We start from the raw sequence: 20,132 nt of genomic DNA on the forward strand, positions 1-20,132 counted from the left end.
ACTCATATGGCAGGCAAGAACCTCAGCCCTCGATCCAAGCTAGTGGAAGCCCTAGGAAGTGCAACTTCATCCATATCTCAATGTGTACTCGGTAGGCAAAGCTTTGAAAAACTACAAACCTCAGGCCCTTAAAACCTGTACTGGATCAGTGGGTCCCCCCGCGGGACAGTTGAGCAAAAGTAGGCTAATGTGATTAGCATGAGGTTGCAAGTAACAAGAACATTTCCCAGGACATAGACATATCTGTTATTGGCTGAAAGCTTAAATTCTTGTTAATCTAACTGCACTGTCCAATTTACAGTAGTATAGTATAGTTTAAGAATACCATGCTATTGTTTGATGAGAGTGCACAGTTATGAACTTGAAAATGTATTAATAAACCAGTTAGGCACATTTGGTCAGTCTTGCCACAACATTTTGAACAGAAATACAATGGTTCATTGAATCAGTCCAAAACTTTGCACATACACTGATGCCATCTAGTGTCCAAAATCTAAATTGCGCTTAGATTTCTAAATTATATATTGGCCTTTCTCTTGCATTTCAAAGATGATGGTACAAAAAAATACAAGAAAGCCCTTGGTTTGTTCTTTGTATTATCTTTTACCAGATCTAATGTGTTATATTCTCCTACATTAAATTAACATTTCCTCAAATTTCAAAGTGTTTCCTTTCAAATGGTATCAAAAGAGGGTCAACAATGCAGTTCACAAAATAGAGTTAAGAAAATATTTACTAAATAAACTAAAGTATTTTTTAAATAAAAAGTTAAATAACAATACCGAGGCTATATACAGGGTACAACAGTATTACAACAACCACCTGAGACCCTGAGGAAAGTAGGGGAGGGTGGACATTGGGCAAAGGGTGAGGATTTAGGATCCCTGTGAGTAGGCCAGCACTGAATGACCCGAACAGTTTGTGCTTTAGTAAGGTTGGTTTCTGGTAAGTAGAGTTCCTAAAGATTATACATATGCTTTTGTTGACAGGAAACGTATTTTTTCGGTGAAGCCGGGTATATTGTGGTAGAGTTGTTTTCCGTCGCCACCCACAAGAACAATTCACAACTCAGGGAGTCCAACCAATACAGACTGCCGATGTTGTGTGTCCCAAAGCTGGCTAAACAGGCTGTACCGGAAATAGACGTGGCAAACGACTGGATACTTCCTGTTCGCTGTGTTGACAAATGAAAGAGAGACAGCCAGATGGATTCATAATTTTACGATAACTCCAAAGCTAACCCGGTTTTAACTCAGGTTAGCTATCTCATGCCTTGGCAGGCACCGTAGAAGGTAGTTAGCGATCGAGCCTTGCAGGGGTAATGGACGGGACTCGGCTGTTGTTCGTGTTGTTTGGGGGTTTGTTGGAGGTGTATTGTGGTGTGTCGGCTAACAGAGGTGGATCTCCTTCGTTTACTGATGAAATCCCATTCAAAATTAACTGGCCCGGGGCCGAATTCACCCTGGTGAGTGTTTTGTGATAGAGAATAAATATAGTTTTTGTCATAGTTAACGTTAAATCATGGCTGGTTATTTATGATTTCATTGAAAAGCGAACGTTAGCTAGCTAGTTTTAAATGGTGATAAAGTATGTTAAGCTTAAGCCTAGCTAGCTGAAAATTCCTTGTTATGGCTGTTGTCATATGACTGCCAACGCAGAAACTGACCATGCATAGTTTGCCTGTTATGACTGCTGCAAAGCAGAGCACTTACACAACATCTGACCCTAAATCTGTCCTTCCATAGCCAACCTCAGGTGCCTTCTACAAAGAAGATGACTTTGTCATTATGACAACAACAGAGAAGGAGAAATACAAATGTCGCCTGCCTTCCTTGTCAAATGGAGATGGTGTGAGTTCGAGTAATCATTTTCAGTTTCACTCTTTACAACAATATTGCTTCTCACTTATCCTCCTGTCTCCCTCTGTGTCTGTTTGTCTTTCTGCCTGTCTCCCCTCCCTCTCTTTTTCTCTCTCTCCGCACCCCTCTCTCTCAGGATGATGACAAGGTGTACGCTGGTCCCACTCCAGGTGATCTGCTGGACCCACTGTTCAAAGAGAGCAGCTGCTCCTACAGAGTGAGAACTGAACCGTTTCACTTCTACTTCTGTCTAAATATAGGCTATACTGAGTACCACTGCAACACTAATGTCATGGCCCCCCCCTAGGGATCACATGCTATAGATGTACACTGTCTAAACTACTGGCACACAGCTCGGACACCCATGCATACCCCACAAGTCATGCCACAAGAGGTCTCTTCACAGTCCCCAAGCCCATAACAGACTATGGAAGGCACATAGTACTACATAGAGCCATGACTACATGGAACCATGACTACATGGAACTCTATTCCACATCAAGTAACAGATGCAAGCAGTAAAATAAAAACCCAGATAAACACTTTATGGAACAGTGGGGACTGTGAAGCAACACAAGTATTGACACACACACACATACAATAACATACACGTGGATTTAGTAATGTGGTGGAGTAGGGGCCTGAGGGCACCCGGTGTGTTGTGAAATCTGTGAATGTATTGCAATGTTTTAAAGTTGTATAAATCACCTTAATTTAGCTGGACCCCAGGAAGAGTAGCTCCTGCTTTGGCAGCAGCTAATGGGGATCTATAAAACATACAAATAAATACTACCTTTCAAAGTTTGGGGTCACTTAGAAATGTCCTTGTTTTTGAAAGAAAAGCAATATTTTTGGTCCATTAAAATAACTTCAAATTGATAAGAAATACAGTGTAGACATTGTTAATGACTATTGTAGCTGGAAACGGCAGATTTATTTTATGGAATATCTACATAGGCATACAGAGGCCCATTATCAGCAACCATCACTCCTGTAGATAATCCATAAACAATCTGCCGTTTCCAGCTACAATAGTAATTTACAACATTAACAATGTCTACACAGTATTTCTGATCAATTTGATGTTATTTTAATGGAAAAAATTTCTTTTCAGTAAAAAACAAGGACATTTCTAAGTGACCCCAAACTTTTGAACGGTAGTGTCATGTACTGTGCTGTCACTTTCTATGGATAGGCTAACCACTGTCTCTTCTGGCATTTGTTGTGGTGTTAATTAATAGATTGAGTCATACTGGACGTATGAGGTTTGTCATGGGAAACATGTGAGACAATACCATGAGGAGAAGGAGACGGGACAGGTCAGTGGGAAATGATGTTACCTCAAAATTGGCATCATTATAATGTCTACCATCAAGTATGTTGCAATAAATAAGAAAAAAAATATTTTTGTGTTGATCTGGCAGATCAAAGTTCAGGAGTACGTCTTGGGAAGCATGACCAAGACGACAGAGTCTTCAGCCACTTCAGGAACAGAAATTGCAGAGGTAGAGAAAGTTGAGGAGATGGATCCCACGCCAGAAGCTGAGAAAGAGGTTGGTTGTTCAACATCTTGACTCATACACATAAATACATTTTAAAAAACACTTCGTAAGACTTCTTTGAACTTTGTCTTTTCTCGTTTTATTTCTCTCTCTAATCATGTGTCGCTATTTTGAAGGTTTTACTTGCTGTGATTAGTTTATCTACCTAAGTTGAATGTGCCGATTGTCTCTGCTAAGCGATGAAAATATAAATGTTTCTAGGTTCCCACTAAGAACGTGGAGGGCCAGCTGACTCCATACTACCCGGTGTTGATGGCCCACGGGACGGCGTGTGTCCTGAAACAGAACACGCCTCGCTCCACCAATGTGCTGTATGTCTGCCACCCCGAAGCCAAGCACGAGATCCTCTCTATCGCTGAGGTCACTACCTGCGAGTACGAAGTAGTGGTGCTGACCCCTCTGATCTGTGCACACCCTAAATACAGGTGGGTAGAGAGAGAATGAGGTCCACAACCAAAATGCAATAGCATAACACCCTTCACCCCACTGCTGGCTTGCCACTGAAGCTAAGCAGGGTCAGTCCCTGGATGGGAGATGCTGCTGGAAGTGATGTTGGAGGGCCAGTAGGAGGCACTCTTTTCTCTTGTCTAAAGAAAAATCCCAATGCCCCAGGGCAGTGATTGGGGACATTGCCTTGTGTAGGGTGCCATCTTTTGGAAGGGACATTAAACGGGTGTCCTGACTCTCTGTGGTAACTAAAGATCCAGTGGCACTTATCGTAAGAGTAGAGGTGTTAACCCTGGTGTCCTGGCTAAATTCCCAGTCTGGCCCTCATACCATCATGGCCACCTAATCATCCCCAGGTTACAATTGGCTCATTCATCCCCCCTCTCCCACGTAACTATTCCCCAGGTTGTTGCTGTCAATTAGAATGTGTTCTCAGTCAACTTACCTGGTAAAGTAAGGGTTAAATAAAATGACAGGTACCAGCAGGTCTACTGTAAACTGCATCCCAAACCCAACCAGTTCCCCTCATTATGTATTTCTCAACTATAAGTCAAGGGGACTACCTTGTTTGAAATGATATGGAGGCTTATATCTTTATCCCGTGGTCTGTTAGGTTCAAGTCGTCCCCTGTGAATGCCATCTTCTGCCAGGCCATGTCTGGTTCTCCCCTGCGGCCTCATAGTCTCTCTCAGATGGACCGGGAGCAGGAGGAGCTGCTGAAACCTCCCTTCACTGCCGCTGCTGCTGCCCCGGAAAGAGAAGTGAGAAAGGAGGAGGGGGGAAGGAGAGAGACTAGGAGAGGAGAAAGAGAAAGGGGAGAGTGAGAAAGAAGACAGGAGAGAGACTAGGAGAGGGGAGAGTGAGAAAGAAGACAGGAGAGAGACTAGGGGAGGAGAAAGAGAGAGGGGAGAGTGAGAAAGAAGACAGGAGAGAAGGGAATGTTGAAGATAAGAGGTGATGGTAGTGGGGCACAGTGGTGAAAAAATTTGCCAATTGTCATACGTGAGTAAAAGTAAAGCTACCTTAATAGAAATTACTCAAATAAAAGTAAAAGACACCCAGTAAAATACTACTTGAGGAAAAGTCTAAACGTATTTGGTTTGAAATATACTTAAGTATCAAAACTAAAAAGTATAAATCGTTTCAAATTCCTTATATTAAGCATATCAGATGGCACAATTTTTCATGTAAAAAAAAAAAACGTACAGATAGCCAGGGGCACACTCCAACACTCAGACATCATTCAGAAACAAAGCATTTGTGTTTAGTGAGTTGTCAGATCATAGGCAGTACGGATGACCAGGGATGTTTTCTTGATAAGTGCGTGAATTGGACCTTTTCTGTCCTGTTAAGCATTCAAAATGTAATGAGAACTTTTGGGTGTCAGGGAAATGTATGGAGTAAACTACATCATTTTCTTTAGGAATGTAGTGAAGTAAAAGTGGTCAAAAATACACAGATGCCCCAAAAAACTACTTAAGTAGTACATTAAAATATGTTTACTTAAATACTTTACACCAATGATGGGGCAATACAGGGTCATGATCAGAAGAACGAAAATGTGTATTCCTGTTGGACAAGTTCGGGTAGGTAGCTATTCTACTATTTGAAAACTGTTTTGTCTGTACTGAACACAACCCAGGTTTAGAAGCTGTCTGTTTAATGTATTCTAACTAAACACCTCCTCCCCTCTCTTGTCCTCCAGGAGGAGAGTACGTCCCCCATGAGAGAGGAGGCCTTCTCCTCTACCCATAAGCCCCTGGTGGTGGGCGGGCAGACCCAGGTTACTGTGGGAACCACCCACATTTCCCGTCTGACAGACGAGCAGCTGATCAAAGAGTTCCTGAGTGGCTCCTACTGTCTTCATGGGGTTAGTATGAGGCCTGCTGATAGGCTGGCTGTTGAAAGGGACACCTGCTCATTGTCTACAGCCACATATTGGCTACTGCTCATTGGCTGCTGTTGTTAATTCAATGTAATATGCAGTGCCTTCAAAGTATTTAGACCCCTTGACTTTTTCCACGTTTTGTTACGTTACAGCCTTATTCAAAAATTGATTAAATAAACCCCTCAGCAATCTACACACAATACCCCATAATGACAAAGCGAAAACTGTTTCTAAGAAATTTTAGAACATTTATAAAACAAACGCGTAAGTATTCAGCCCTTTGCTATAAGACTCAATTGAGCTCAGCTGCATCCTGTTTCCATTGATCATCCTTGAGATGTTTCTACATCTTGATCGTGGTAAATTCAACTCCCACAACTCTTCATACTGTAGCCTCTGTCTGATGTCTAGAACGTGTGTTGCAGGGAGTGGGATGGTGGAAGTATGAGTTCTGCTATGGGAAGCATGTACATCAGTACCATGAGGTAAGGGTTATTTACTTAGTAACGTTGAAATGCTGAAGCACAATATTTCCTGTAGACTGAAAGATGTTACAGTTTTGGCTGGCTGGGTGCCTCATGTAATTTTTGCGATGTTAAAGTATCTAATATAGGATGATGAATTGATTCTCTCCCAGGATAAGGAGCAGGGGAAGAACATTGTGGTAGTGGGCAGTTGGAACGCTGAGGAACATCTGCAGTGGGCTCAGAAGAACGTGGCCAGATCTTACCAGTTCAAAGACCACGGAGTGCAGAAAGTAAAGTACGTCCGTCAGCCATACAAGACGTTTATTTATTTATTGATCAGCACAATGTTAATGAATATTGGGGCATTAGGGGCTGGTGTCCTGGACAAAGATGAACTCAATGGAGAATATCAATTGAAAGGGCGTTTTAGTCCAGGAATAGGATTCTTCAGGGTCCAGGAAACCTGATTTTCTAATGACAACACATTGATTGATAGTCAGAATAAGGACTTCATGGTTGTTGTACTTCCTCCCCAGACTGGTGTCTCTCTTCTACGGCCATGGGGACGTGTGTGACCTGACGGGGAAACCCAGACAGGTCATCGTCAAGCTCAAGTAGGGTCTCTTAATATTCTTATATACAATTGAAGTCGGAAGTTTACATACACTTAGGTTGGAGTCATTAAAACTCGTTTTTCAACCACTCCACACATTTCTTGTTAACAAACTATAGTTTTGGCAAGTCGGTTAGGACATCTACTTTGTGCATGACACAAGTCATTTTTCCAACAATTGTTTATAGACAGATTATTTCACTTATAATTCACTGTTTCACAATTCCAGTGGGTCAGAAGTTTACATACACTAAGTTGACTGTGCCTTTAAACAGCTTGGAAAATTACAGAAAATTATGTCATGGCTTTAGAAGATTCTGAAAGGCTGATTGACATCATTTGAGTCAATTGGAGGTGTACCTGTGGATGTATTTCAAGGCCTACGTTCAAACTCTGTCTCTTTTCTCGACATCATGGGAATTCTTTTTTTTAAATCAACCAAGGCCTCAGAAAATATAATTGTAAACCTCCACAAGTCTGGTTCATCCTTGGGAGCAATTTCCAAACGCCTGAAGGTACCACGTTCATCTGTACAACCAATAGTACGCAAGTATACACACCATGGGACCACACAGCCGTCATACTGCTCAGGAAGGAGACTCGTTCTGTCTCCTAGAGATGAACGTACTTTGGTGTGAAAAGTGCAAATCAATCCCAGAACAACAGCAAAGGACCTTGTGAAGATGCTGGAGGAAACGCATACAAAGTATCTATATCCACAGTAAAACGAGTCCTATATCAACATAACCTGAAAGGACGTTCAGCAAGGAAGAAGACACTGCTCCAAAACCGTCATAAAAAAGCCAGACTACGGTTTGCAACTGCACATGGGGACAAAGATTGTACTTTTTGGAGAAATGTCCTCTGGTCTGATGAAACAAAAATAGAACTGTTTGGCCATAATGACCATTGTTATGTCTGGAGGAAAAAGGGGGATGCTTGCATGCCGAAGAACACCATCCCAACCGTGAAGCACGGGGGTGGCAGCATCATTTTGTGGGGGTGCTTTGCTGCAGGAGGCACTTCACAAAATAGATGGCATCATGAGGGAGGAAAATTATGTGGATATATTGAAGTAACATCTCAAGACATCAGTCAGGAAGTTAAAGCTTTGTCGCAAATGGACAATGACTTCCAAAGTTGTGGCAAAATGGCTTAAGAACAACAAAGTCAAGGTTTTGGAGTTGCCATCACAAAGCCCTGACCTCAATCCTATAGAAGATTTACAAACCTGGCCTACAAACCTGACTTAGTTACACCAGCTCTGTCAGGAGGAATGGGCCAAAATTCACCCAACCTATTGTGGGAAGTTTGTGGAAGGCTACCCGAAACGGTGATGTCTGATGAGGACCTGCCTTACAACAGGCCTGTAAGCCCATTGCCGACAGTCTGAGCACTGATTGTGTGTTCCTGCTGCAATTCGGGCAGTTGTTGTTGCCATCCTGTACCTGTCCCGCTGGTGTGATGTTCGGATGTACCAATCCTGTGCAGGTGTTGTTACACGTGGTCTGCCACTGCGAGGACGATCAATTGTCCGTCCTGTCTCCCTGTAGCGCTGTCTTAGGCGTCTCACAGTACGGACATCGCAATTTATTAGAGTCCATAGAAAGGCCTCTTTAGTGTCCTGTTTTCATAACTGTGACCATCATTTCCTACCGTCTGTAAGCTGTTAGTGTCCTAACGACCGTTCCCCAGGTGCATGTTCATTAATTGTTCATGGTTCATAGCATGGCAAACAGTGTTTAAACCCTTTACAATGAAGATCTGTGAAGTCTTTGGATTTTTACAAATTATTTTTGAAAGAAAGGGACGTTTCTTTTTTTTCTGAGTTTACATGATTCCATATGTGTTTCCACACTATTATTCTAAACTGTAGAAAAAATTCAAACACTTGAATTAGTAGATGTCCAAACTTTTGACTGGTACTGTATATCGTGAGTCATCATTGGTGTGGTCTAGTAGGGTCTCTTAATATAATATACAGTACCAGTTTGGGTACGCCTACTCATTCAAGGGTTTTTCTTTCTTTTTTACTATTTTGTACATTGTAGAATAATAGTGACGACATCAACTATTAAATAACACACATGGAATCATGTAGTAACCAAAAAAGTGTTGAAACAAATCCAAATGACTTTGAGATTCCCTCTGCCTAGATGACAGCTTTGCACACTTGGCATTCTCGTTCAGAACGTTTCATGTCACTGAATACACAGCCGGTCTCTGATGGAAGCCCGTCCTGTGTCTCAGGTGTAAGGAGTCTGAGTCTCCCCATGCCGTCACTGTGTACATGCTGGAGCCTCAGACCTGCCAGTACGTCCTTGGGGTAAGAATGCACACACGCATCACTGTCACACCATGTTATGGTTCAACACTTGAACCCATTCTTGCTGTTTTTGCCGCAAGCGGTTGGGCGAGTCAGGTTTCCAGTGTATCACTACACATGGCAAATAAACATGATCAGGTTATTTTTTTTCCCATCAGGTTGAGTCTCCAGTTATATGCCAGATCCTGGACACAGCTGATGAGAAAGGCCTTCTCTCCATCTCCAGCTAACAGCACAGACAGAGGAGGCTGAAGAGATGGCGAAAAGGAGGGATGAACAGAAGTAAAAATGAAGACGTTTTACTACATTTAAATTGAGAAAATGATGTGCACATCTAGTAACACGTCTTCTTTGTTCTAGAAAATAAAGGACAGGGATTTAGGCAAAGATGTCCTGAAATGGAAGACTGGATGAACCAAGGCCCATGGCACTACTCAGGAGGTCCAGACTGACATGGACTTGGAGAGGAGCGTGTTGATCCTGGAACGGCCCTTGGAACCCAGGGCCACAGCACCCCTCTTCCACCCTGGCTTAAACCTCCTATGTACTGAACCAACTCCATGTTGCATCAAAAACCTTATGATAAACCTTACATTTGATCTGAGTTGGAAATGGGACCCTGTTCACGTCACAAGGCTCTATGGACTGGACTTCAGATCTTCCTCTTAGGGCAGGTTAGTTCTAGTGTTCTCTGGCCAAGATGCCTGGACAGAACAAACAATCATTCAAACAGCATCATCAGGATAACCAGCTTCCATGTTGTAGTTGAACACTATATATAAACTCCCAGTAAGTTATTGGGTAAATCACCAACATTTCGGCATCACTGTGTTCTCTTCAGGGTAATGTCATGATTGCTAAAACCAGGTTATATAGACAACAGTGCAATTAGCGCAACCAATGACATTAGTGAAGTGTGTCATAATTCATTCTAATTAACTTAATAATTGAGTAAAACTGTTAAATAACATTGACTATCCAGTAGCAGCTCACTTTGTTGAAGCTAATCAACCTCTCTCCTCTCAAATAGACAGGCATTGAGCATGTTGCTCTACCAAGGAGAGGAGGTAACATTGAGATCCTACTACTACAAAGGGAGGCCTACTGGATATCCTCTCTAAAAACATTGACCCCTAGTGGTCTGAATATTGACTTTGATCTCAGGCCCATTTTATGAACAAGTCTTATGAATGGATACATTCTTTCTACAGCTTATCAGCGTACACCCAATATGTTCCCCCTGTTGATTATGCATTATGGTTGAACCAAAAGATGACATGTAACACATTTTTTTATGAAATGGGAAACAAATATATATGTGAAATTGAATTGAACAATGTATGTTGGTGCTAATATATACAATATTTATGTTTCCATATGATAACAATAGCCTAATATATTCAATATGCTATCATTTTAAAAAAATTTATGGTTTCATTCAATTCATTCTAATTAACTTAATTATGACACACCCTTCACTATTGTCATTGGTTGCACTAATTCCACCGTTTGTCTACATAATCTGGTTTAAGCATTCATGACATTACCCTGAAGGCACAGTGATGCCGAAACATGGTGATTTACCCAATAAATGACAGGGAGTTTATATAGTGTGCAACTCTTTATTTATAGAGCTGATAGTTTATTCGCCGGTAGTCAGCACCTCTACATAAAATCATTTTCTCTGCTCGTTTTTATACGTAGTTGGTTTTATCCTCAGCATTTTAACTGTATTTATTTGGGTTTAATTTCAGTTTGATTACATGCTTGTCCTTGACAATTATACGTTTTTTTTTTGTTTGTAGATACAGTATCTTCCGACAAAGTCCGTTTTGAATTTTAAAATATTTGGACAAACAATATCTGGGCATAGTAAGACTGGGGCTTTGGTGTCAAATCCATTTGTCAATTCAGGAAACTGAAATTCCAATTTCCTCATTCGAAAGCAGTAAGGAAAATTAGGATTTGAATTTGTTTACTTCTGAAATTGACCCCAACCCTGGTTGTTGTTACGTTACAGGGTGATTGAGAGTATCTAATAAACTGATGTGCTGTGAATTCAATCCCCGGATGTTATTGACGAGCGCTGATGATTAACATTGGTTATGCACTAAATCGGATGTCATTTCTGTGGATTTCTAAATCTGGTGTGTTCTGTGGTTTAAATGAGGAATACACTGAAAAAATAAATAAAACCATCTGAACAAAGTTAGGTTGAAATGAATTCTAGTCATACCCCATGGTCTTGGATAGCTAGCCACAATGTGATAACCTGATTGGTCCTCAGCTCTCAAACATGACACATTTAGTAAAAGGCCAACAAAAAGTGACTTCTGTCTGATCACTGGTAGATAATGTGATACAATAGATCAGGGGTTCTCAAACTTCTCAGTAACCCCGTACATTCTATGTATTTGAACTATTCCACAGCTAGCTCACCTGATTGAACTTGTTGACTAGGTGAATCAGGTGTGTTAGTTCAACAACATGGTGAAACGTCTGGGGGTTGAGAGCATCTGTACTGGACATCATTGTGTGACATGACAAAAGCTTGGACAGTGAGTTGCAGGTTGATTAGTTGACCACCAGAGGTCTCTTACTCCATAAGAGGTGTTTATACAATAGATCTTCAATTTAGATATTTTCTTTGCCAGGAGCCACTGGACACATTGCACTTGCAAAACATTTACTGATATCATAGAACATGTATGAGACTCACAAATACAGTATTATTATGACGAGAAAGACCATCTAAATTGTACAATATGAAAAATGTCATGTCAGTGTAAAAAGTGATTCCACTTATTTCAGTAACATCAATAACAATATGGGATCAGTGGTGTTTCTCTCCCTCTGGACTAAGAGATCTTCCATTTAATATTCTGAAGTCAATGGGGGTTATTCTTTACCTCTAACAGTTCAATACCACATGATATTCAGACAATTAGTACCGTTTACTCTCTGGTGTCTTGTGGTAATAGTCATATAATATTATAGTAACTTTTAACATCCCTGATCTATGTGCCCAATCCCTCTCCAATTTCAGCATGGTGGCAGGGTTACACTCGAAGTAAAGTATCTGATCAATAAATCAATTCATGTATAAATCATTGTGGTAAGTTAAACTGAAGGTATGGAGATCTGATGCACCGAGGTCCTCTCAAAGTCTGGCAGAACCACAAGACTATGTTAGCCCACTGAACTAAAGCCTATTGGCATTAGATTGGCGAGCCAACACAAGTCTTCAGGTCTAAGCCAAGGCTATTCGTCAGTTTAGACTGAAGGGATCCAATCAATCATGGTGGTTAGTCAGACTGAAGGTATGGGTATCTTATGGGCTGAGGTGCTCTCAACGTCCTGCAGCACCTCCTGGTGGATGTGATAGTGCATGGCAACGTAGGACTTGTTGAACCCAAAGGCCTGGGAGGAGGAGGAGTTGGCAGCAGGCTGCAGACTGTTGGTAGGGGAGCCGGGTCCTGCAGAGGGGCTGCTGTTGTAGATACTGTAGTAGGGCTCGATACGGGTGTTGATGGGGGTGGAGGTGCTAGGGGGCCTGGGCTTACGCCCACCATGCCCGCCTGTAGCTCTCGGACTGGGGGCACAGTCCCGGGAGTGACTGGGTCCACAGGCTTGATCCACCAGTCTCCTTTGTGGCTTGGGTGAGAGGACATAGGCAGAGTTGGTCTCGTGGTGCGAGGACTTGTTACGGTTGACCTCGAGACTGCCTTTACCCATGGCATGGAGCCGTGTCTTGTGCTTGCAGCAGAGGAACACCAGCGCCACCCATTGGAGGCAGCAGAGGACGCGTCGGCGAAGCCCGGCGCTGTTGCGAGAGTACACGAATGGGTTGATGCACGACTTGAGGAAGATGAGCGCGAAACCGCACAGTTCGAACTGGTAGTGAGCGAAGCTGCTCTCTGGAGAGAGGACGTCCTGGGCTAAGGAGACGCCCATGGGGAGACAACAGAGAAGGACGGAGAATACAATCACCACACAGGTTACTACAGCCTTGGAGTCTTTAACTGTGGCCAGGTTGACGGTAGAGACGAGCTGGCAGCAGGTAGCTCCCTGGGCAGCCCCGGGTACTAGACCCTGGCTGGTGGGTCTGTTAGTGTAGGAGTGAGTCTGAATGTGTTGGAGCTTGTTGTAGGTCTGGTTGCGGTAGAGTGAAGGAACCTGGACGGCACACTGCATGCTCTCTAAGCCGGCCGCCATGAGCGGGGGAGGGGGTTGTGGTAGCGGCGGGCGTGTGGCGTCTACAGTGATGACGCGGCACTTCCTCACCTGGGGACAGGATGGGAACAACCACTTAGCATAGGGAGACATAACATGATATAAGTCATAACATTATTTTGCTTTATACATGCTTATAGCAAGTTATAAGTAATTAAGTGTGACTAAAGTTTCTTAAAAACGTATCAAATAATCCTGCAAGGGGTGGCTCGCTAATGTGATTTACCTGACACGAAAATCAAATGTTATTCATCCATCCCTCCCTCTCTCTCTCACCTGTGCATTCTTCCTCAGCGTTTGAGCAATCATGAGGTAGCAGACAGACACCACCGCCACGCAGAATGCAAAGTCTGCCAGGTAGACATATAGAACCACCCTTGCAGGCCCACCCGTTAGGCCGAAGTGAGGCAGGCAGGGTCCCTCCTTCATGGGGTAGGCTCGCAGGGTGAGCAGGGCAGCCATAGTAAAGCTAGAGGTCCAGAGGAGGGCGGTGAGAGCCAGAGTACAGGGGAGCGAGGCCATGCGGTTGGGCTGCTGGCCCAGGACCATACGGAGCCGATGGAGGGCGATCACAGCTACCGTCTCCAGAGACATGATGATGAAGGCAGAGCTGGTCAGGTGGAAGGTGAAGCAAAAAGTCTTTGACACGCCCCCTCCTCCTGGAACAAAAAAAAAGTTAACTCTTTAGACTTTTGCAAACCTTCAAGAATCAGACCGGGGTACAAATATTTGGAAAAATACTTTCAAATACTTGGATCATTTGGTTGAGTCTGCCTATAGTGCTAGATGGGAACAGTTTGCAGTTTTGGGACTTTTCTATTGGTTTATTAAGCTAAGCGAATTCAAATAGGCACACAACAGAACAATAATAATAATTAGGTGGGTGATTATATTCATCCTATTTGTGAATTAGAAAATTGTTTTTTTTGGCATATACCAACTCCCCGAGATAGCCTCGGAGAGTGAGGTCACGGCCAGGGTCAGCCATTATCAACTGCAATCCTGAAGCAATAAGGGCTAAGTGCCTTGCTCAAGGGTACATCAAGAGATTTCACCTTGTTGGCTCTAGGATTCGAACATGCTCTAACGCTCTAACCACTAGGCTACCTGCCACCCAAAACAAAAATCTATTAATCGGGGACAGACAGGGCCCAGTGTCTTAGCTGTAAGCAAGAGACAAGAACTAAGTAAAGAGCAGAAGGAAGTAAATATCATAGAGATCCTATGAAATGACTATAGAGGCTATGTTGTAAATCCTCAAAGTTGCAGAATGGTATTCTATGGTATATACAGTCTACTGACCTGAGTCCAGGAAAAGCACCAATGCGAACATCGGCGCAGTCACGCAACATATAATCATATCACAGAATGATAAGTTCAGGATCATGAAGTCGAAGTTGGTGCGGAACTTGCGGAAGGCCGGGTGGAAGAAGGAGAGGAACACCACCAGGTTGCCGTAAGAACCCAGAAAGAATATGAGGATGAGGAGGAGGGAGCAGGAAGTGAGGGTAGCCGTGTGGATCAGGGCCCAGCCAGGGGAGGAAGAGGAGGAGGACCTAGAGGGAGGAGGAGAAGATGGCTGATACATATTCCTTACATTCCACAGAAATGTGTATTTTTCTTTTCAACCCACGCACCTCGGGCCCAGGCTGCTGTTGTAGGTGTGGTGGTGGCAGACTGACGGCAGACTGGTCACATTCATCATACACATAGGGCTGGTTTCCCAGACAAAGATTAAGCCTAGTCCTGGACTAAAACGCTGTTTTAATGGACTTTCTCCATTGGGTTAGTAAAGACTGGAGAACAGCCTCACAGGTGTTCACATCATTTCACTGAACAGGATGGTGAAGGTATCTGCTGTCTCCTCCATTGACATGGTCCCCTTGGTCATGGGAAAGACCCCAGATTTCTACATAGAAACAGAGGAATCTGAGTTTAGTACAACACCATATTATTACAATGAAAGACATGTATGAGGACCATTGTGAATGATAATAATTCTGCTCTTTCAATGGAAAAAGCCCTCCCCTTCCTGCCAGACAAGCACTAAAGTCTAAATAGGCTTAGGCTGAAGCAAGAGCAAACAAATCAAATGTGGAGCCTACACAGTAATCTAATCCTTCTATCATTATTGTCGAGGGTTTTACATATATGTTTAATATGTTTACACAATAGATTTGGATAGAATGATAGAATGTGGTTGAGCTTACGACGACAATAGGAGCTGCAGCTTTTGTGTAGGACTATCGATAATGAAAATGTGCATGGAATTCTAAAATTATCTCATTTACTTAGTGAAACATACAGGCTTACCGCATCTGCATTTATCTGTATGTGCATGTGAATGCTCTGATGCAAAACGATTTCAATATGATAGTCGAGTCATCATGGTCATTTGATTATGGTTATGAAAACCAATACAATACTCAAGGTGTTGCTCTCCATCCAGCCACCACCACAGCTACAGGCATTAGAAAAAACCCGAAGTATTCCTTCACAGATAATCAGAAGCAATAAAATACGATACTTATATTCTGTATGCAACCTAATATTGCGGCTTACTTGGAAATCATAAAGGCATTGTCATATTGATGTGAACGCTAATAGAGAAAAAAAAAAGACGCGAAAATAGACATAGGCCTCATTGTTATACAACCCATAGGTTACATTTTCATATTCGGAATTGGCAACTTACCGTCCCCGCATGCATTATAACCACAAGCACTTTTATTCACAATATATCATTCAAAAAGAGCGTGTATTTTATTGTCGATGTGATGTATCCATTTTTTGTTTTATCCGGGAGAAGATGAAGACCGGGCGCAGTACATCGGTAAGACGTGGGATATGACATACAGTACTGGGCGCGTTCCCCTGCCTAGGTGTTGCTGACGCATGCCAGATCTTACCAGGCCTGGATAGGTATTTTACATGTCATTTAACCACATATTCGTTTCGGTACTGGTACTCCATGTGTTACTAACAGTGAATATATTCATGTCACTATTTATATTTGATGTTTGTACATCTTTAACATCAGCGATTGCGGGTACCAGTTACCACCTCTAGCTTGAAGATCTCATTCTAACGGAATCAAAAGGATACGAATCCATTCTCATGGGCGATAAACCGCAACATTACCTAAATATTGGGTTCCAACTCGTTCTAGAATTCCCTCTCTTTGTAGGGTACAGTATCTTTGTACATTGAGACCCTCGATGGATTAAGGTACCCTCTCAACCTGGTAGGCTACGGTAAAACCAGTCAAAGTGCCATCTAATATTGCACAATTAGCACTGCACATCAAAGATGTATAGTGCCTTGCGAAAGTATTTGGCCCCCTTGAACTTTGCGACCTTTTGCCACATTTCAGGCTTCAAACATAAAGATATAAAACTGTTTTTTTTTGTGAAGAATCAACAACAAGTGGGACACAATGACATTTATTGGATATTTCAAACTTTTTTAACAAATCAAAAACTGAAAAATTGGGCGTGCAAAATTATTCAGCCCCTTTACTTTCAGTGCAGCAAACTCTCTCCAGAAGTTCAGTGAGGATCTCTGAATGATCCAATGTTGACCTAAATGACTAATGATGATAAATACAATCCACCTGTGTGTAATCAAGTCTCCGTATAAATGCACCTGCACTGTGATAAGTCTCAGAGGTCCGTTAAAAGCGCAGAGAGCATCATGAAGAACAAGGAACACACCAGGCAGGTCCGAGATACTGTTGTGAAGAAGTTTAAAGCCGGATTTGGATACAAAAATATTTCCCAAGCTTTAAACATCCCAAGGAGCACTGTGCAAGCGATAATATTGAAATGGAAGGAGTATCAGACCACTGCAAATCTACCAAGACCTGGCCGTCCCTCTAAACTTTCAGCTCATACAAGGAGAAGACTGATCAGATTTGCAGCCAAGAGGCCCATGATCACTCTGGATGAACTGCAGAGATCTACAGCTGAGGTGGGAGACTCTGTCCATAGGACAACAATCAGTCGTATATTGCACAAATCTGGCCTTCATGGAAGAGTGGCAAGAAGAAAGCCATTTCTTAAAGATATCCATAAAAAGTGTTGTTTAAAGTTTGCCACAAGCCACCTGGGAGACACACCAAACATGTGGAAGAAGGTGCTCTGGTCAGATGAAACCAAAATTGAACTTTTTGGCAACAATGCAAAATGTTATGTTTGGCGTAAAAGCAACACAGCTCATCACCCTGAACACACCATCCCCACTGTCAAACATGGTGGTGGCAGCATCATGGTTTGGGCCTGCTTTTCTTCAGCAGGGACAGGGAAGATGGTTAAAATTGATGGGAAGATGGATGGAGCCAAACACAGGACCATTCTGGAAGAAAACCTGATGGAGTCTGCAAAAGACCTGAGACTGGGATGGAGATTTGTCTTCCAACAAGACAATGATCCAAAACATAAAGCAAAATCTACAATGGAATGGTTCAAAAATAAACATATCCAGGTGTTAGAATGGCCAAGTCAAAGTCCAGACCTGAATCCAATCGAGAATCTGTGGAAAGAACTGAAAAATGCTGTTCACAAATGCTCTCCATCCAACCTCACTGAGCTCGAGCTGTTTTGCAAGGAGGAATGGGAAAAAATGTCAGTCTCTCGATGTGCAAAACTGATAGAGACATACCCCAAGCGACTTACAGCTGTAATCGCAGCAAAAGGTGGCGCTACAAAGTATTAACTTAAGGGGGCTGAATAATTTTGCACGCCCAATTTTTCAGTTTGTGATTTGTTAAAAAAAGTTTGAAATATCCAATAAATGTCGTTCCACTTCATGATTGTGTCCCACTTGTTGTTGATTCTTCACAAAAAAAATACAGTTTTATATCTTTATGTTTGAAGCCTGAAATGTGGCAAAAGGTTGCAAAGTTCAAGGGGGCCGAATACTTTCGCAAGGCATTGGGAACTCCCAATCACGGCAGGTTGTGATCCTGCCTGGATTCGAACCTGTAGTGACGCCTCTAGCACTGAGACGCAGTGCCTCAGACCACTGCGCCACTCGGGTGCACGAATGGCATATTTGGGTAAAAGTAGATTCCTTAATTGAAAATTACTCAAAAGTCGCCCAGTAAACTACTTGATTAAAAGTCTAACAGTATTTGGTTTAACATATACTTATGTGTAAAAATAATTTCAAATTGCTTAAATTAAGCAAACCATACATTTTATTTATTTGGTGTTAGACAGGGACACACTCCAACACGCAGACAAAATTTACAAAGGAAGCATTTGTGTTTAGTGAGTCCACCAGATCAGAAGCAGTAGGGATGTTCTCTTGATAAGTGCGTGAATTGGTCCATTTTCCTGTCCTGTTAAGAATTCATAATGTAACCAGTACTATTGGGTGTCAGGGAAAATGTACAGAGTAAAATGTACATTATTTACCACTAGGAACGTAGTGAAGTCAAAGTTGTCAAAAATAGAAATAGTAAAGTAAAATACAGATACCCCAAAAACTACTTAAGTAGTATTTGTACTTAAATACACTGAATAGGAGCCATCCCAGAACCAACCAGCATAAAGACACACACACACACACACAAAGTTTGTTACAAACAAACCATGAATTTCTTTATTTTCTTCAGAAAACAGTACATCTAAAAATAATCACTGCAGTTTTGGCACTACACTAAACAGGTGTGAGGTACTAAACTGAACCAATGAGACTAGATTTAAGTCTTCATGGAAAAGTAAATATTGAACCAAAAATAAATCTCTCACTAGGGTTTTTAAAAAGAATGGAGAACAATGTTATATTGATGAGTAGAGGGGAAGGGGTGCTAAGGTGGTGGACAGGATGTTTGGCTATTCCTTGGGCCCCGTTTCCCAGACACAGATTAAGCCTGGTCCTGGACTAAAAAGCTTTGTTTCAATGGAGACACCAATTATATCATGCTTTTTAGTCCAGGACCAGGCTTGATCTGTGTCTGGGAAATGAGTCCCTTGGGGTTTTGAGAGGGGTTTAGACATGCCATGATGATTAAACTGTACCCATCAGCTGAAAACCTTGCACATAGCCTTGAGGAATGAACACACACTCACACACTCACTCTGCTACGTAGTCATCATTGCCCAAGCGAGAGCAGATTACATCAAATGCTCCGTCACTAACAAGCTGAACAATCTATCTACTCACAAACCAAAAGCTTTCATTACCAGCAACTCTAAGAATAATAAAATCAGCACTTCAAACAAATAAATAAACCTGTTTGTGCATTTATGTTACATACACATGGTATACACACATAATAAAATATGCATATAGCAGAGATAAACTAAGTACACAAACATCAAGTATGTAAATGTGTGTGCCAGGTTAAAATCTAAGTTATGTCCCAAATGACACTCTATTCCCTATATAGTGCACTACTTTTGATCAGAGCCTTATGGGCCCTCGTCAAAAGTGGTGCACTAAAAGGAAAAGGGTCCATTTGGGAAACACTCCTAATCTAATGATAATGAACGATCATCTGAACACATACAGACTGTGGCTAAGAACACTTCATTGGAGACCTGGAACAATATGGTTCCTATCCTCTAGAGCAGGGCTCTCCAACCCTGTTTCCTGGAGAGCTACCCTCCTGTAGGTTTTAACTCCAACCCTGTTCCTGGAGAGCTACCCTCCTGTAGGTTTTCACTTCAACCCTGTTCCTGGGGAGCTACCCTCCTGTAGGTTTTCACTTCAACCCTGTTCCTGGGGAGCTA

The 20,132-nt window shown here is 42.3% G+C and overlaps 2 protein-coding genes across 3 annotated transcripts; one reads left to right on the plus strand and one right to left on the minus strand.

Annotated features, from left to right (window-relative positions):
- Nucleotides 1–829: 829 nt before the first annotated feature.
- Nucleotides 830–9,444, plus strand: LOC110503019 (endoplasmic reticulum lectin 1). Of its 2 annotated transcripts, none has more exons than XM_036960895.1 (13): nt 830–945; nt 1,746–1,850; nt 1,996–2,076; nt 3,101–3,178; nt 3,284–3,412; nt 3,623–3,846; nt 4,482–4,629; nt 5,574–5,738; nt 6,182–6,241; nt 6,394–6,518; nt 6,760–6,837; nt 9,087–9,162; nt 9,321–9,444. In XM_036960895.1, exons 2-13 carry the CDS (start codon nt 1,788–1,790, stop codon nt 9,390–9,392), a joined length of 1,299 nt encoding a protein of 432 aa, XP_036816790.1. In that variant the 5' UTR covers nt 830–945; nt 1,746–1,787; the 3' UTR covers nt 9,393–9,444. The 2 variants fall into 2 exon arrangements, with proteins under 2 accessions (XP_036816790.1, XP_021437074.1); XM_021581399.2 differs by lacking the exon at nt 830–945 and adding an exon at nt 1,107–1,465.
- Nucleotides 9,445–10,949: 1,505 nt separating this feature from the next.
- Nucleotides 10,950–16,276, minus strand: gpr75 (G protein-coupled receptor 75). The gene is made up of 5 exons (XM_021581398.2): nt 16,091–16,276; nt 15,033–15,304; nt 14,698–14,951; nt 13,672–14,054; nt 10,950–13,446 (listed from the first exon to the last, which is right to left on the minus strand). Exons 2-5 carry the CDS (start codon nt 15,104–15,106, stop codon nt 12,472–12,474), a joined length of 1,686 nt encoding a protein of 561 aa, XP_021437073.1. The 5' UTR covers nt 15,107–15,304; nt 16,091–16,276; the 3' UTR covers nt 10,950–12,471.
- Nucleotides 16,277–20,132: the final 3,856 nt, after the last annotated feature.

This window comes from Oncorhynchus mykiss, chromosome 23 (genome assembly GCF_013265735.2).
Source record: "Oncorhynchus mykiss isolate Arlee chromosome 23, USDA_OmykA_1.1, whole genome shotgun sequence".
NCBI lineage: Eukaryota > Metazoa > Chordata > Actinopteri > Salmoniformes > Salmonidae > Oncorhynchus > Oncorhynchus mykiss.

Excerpts from the sequence above, each read along its gene's own strand:
- LOC110503019 (XM_021581399.2), top strand. The coding sequence starts at position 1,322 with ATGGACGGGACTCGGCTGTTGTTCGTGTTGTTTGGGGGTTTGTTGGAG. Across the intron at positions 1,851-1,995 it reads CCTTGTCAAATGGAGATGGT|GATGATGACAAGGTGTACGC; the intron begins GTGAGTTCGAGT and ends CCTCTCTCTCAG. Across the intron at positions 3,847-4,481 it reads TGTGCACACCCTAAATACAG|GTTCAAGTCGTCCCCTGTGA; the intron begins GTGGGTAGAGAG and ends GTGGTCTGTTAG.
- gpr75 (XM_021581398.2), bottom strand. The coding sequence starts at position 15,106 with ATGTGTATGATGAATGTGACCAGTCTGCCGTCAGTCTGCCACCACCAC. Across the intron at positions 14,952-15,032 it reads AACAGCAGCCTGGGCCCGAG|GTCCTCCTCCTCTTCCTCCC; the intron begins GTGCGTGGGTTG and ends TCCTCCCTCTAG. Across the intron at positions 14,055-14,697 it reads GGTGCTTTTCCTGGACTCAG|GAGGAGGGGGCGTGTCAAAG; the intron begins GTCAGTAGACTG and ends TTTTTGTTCCAG.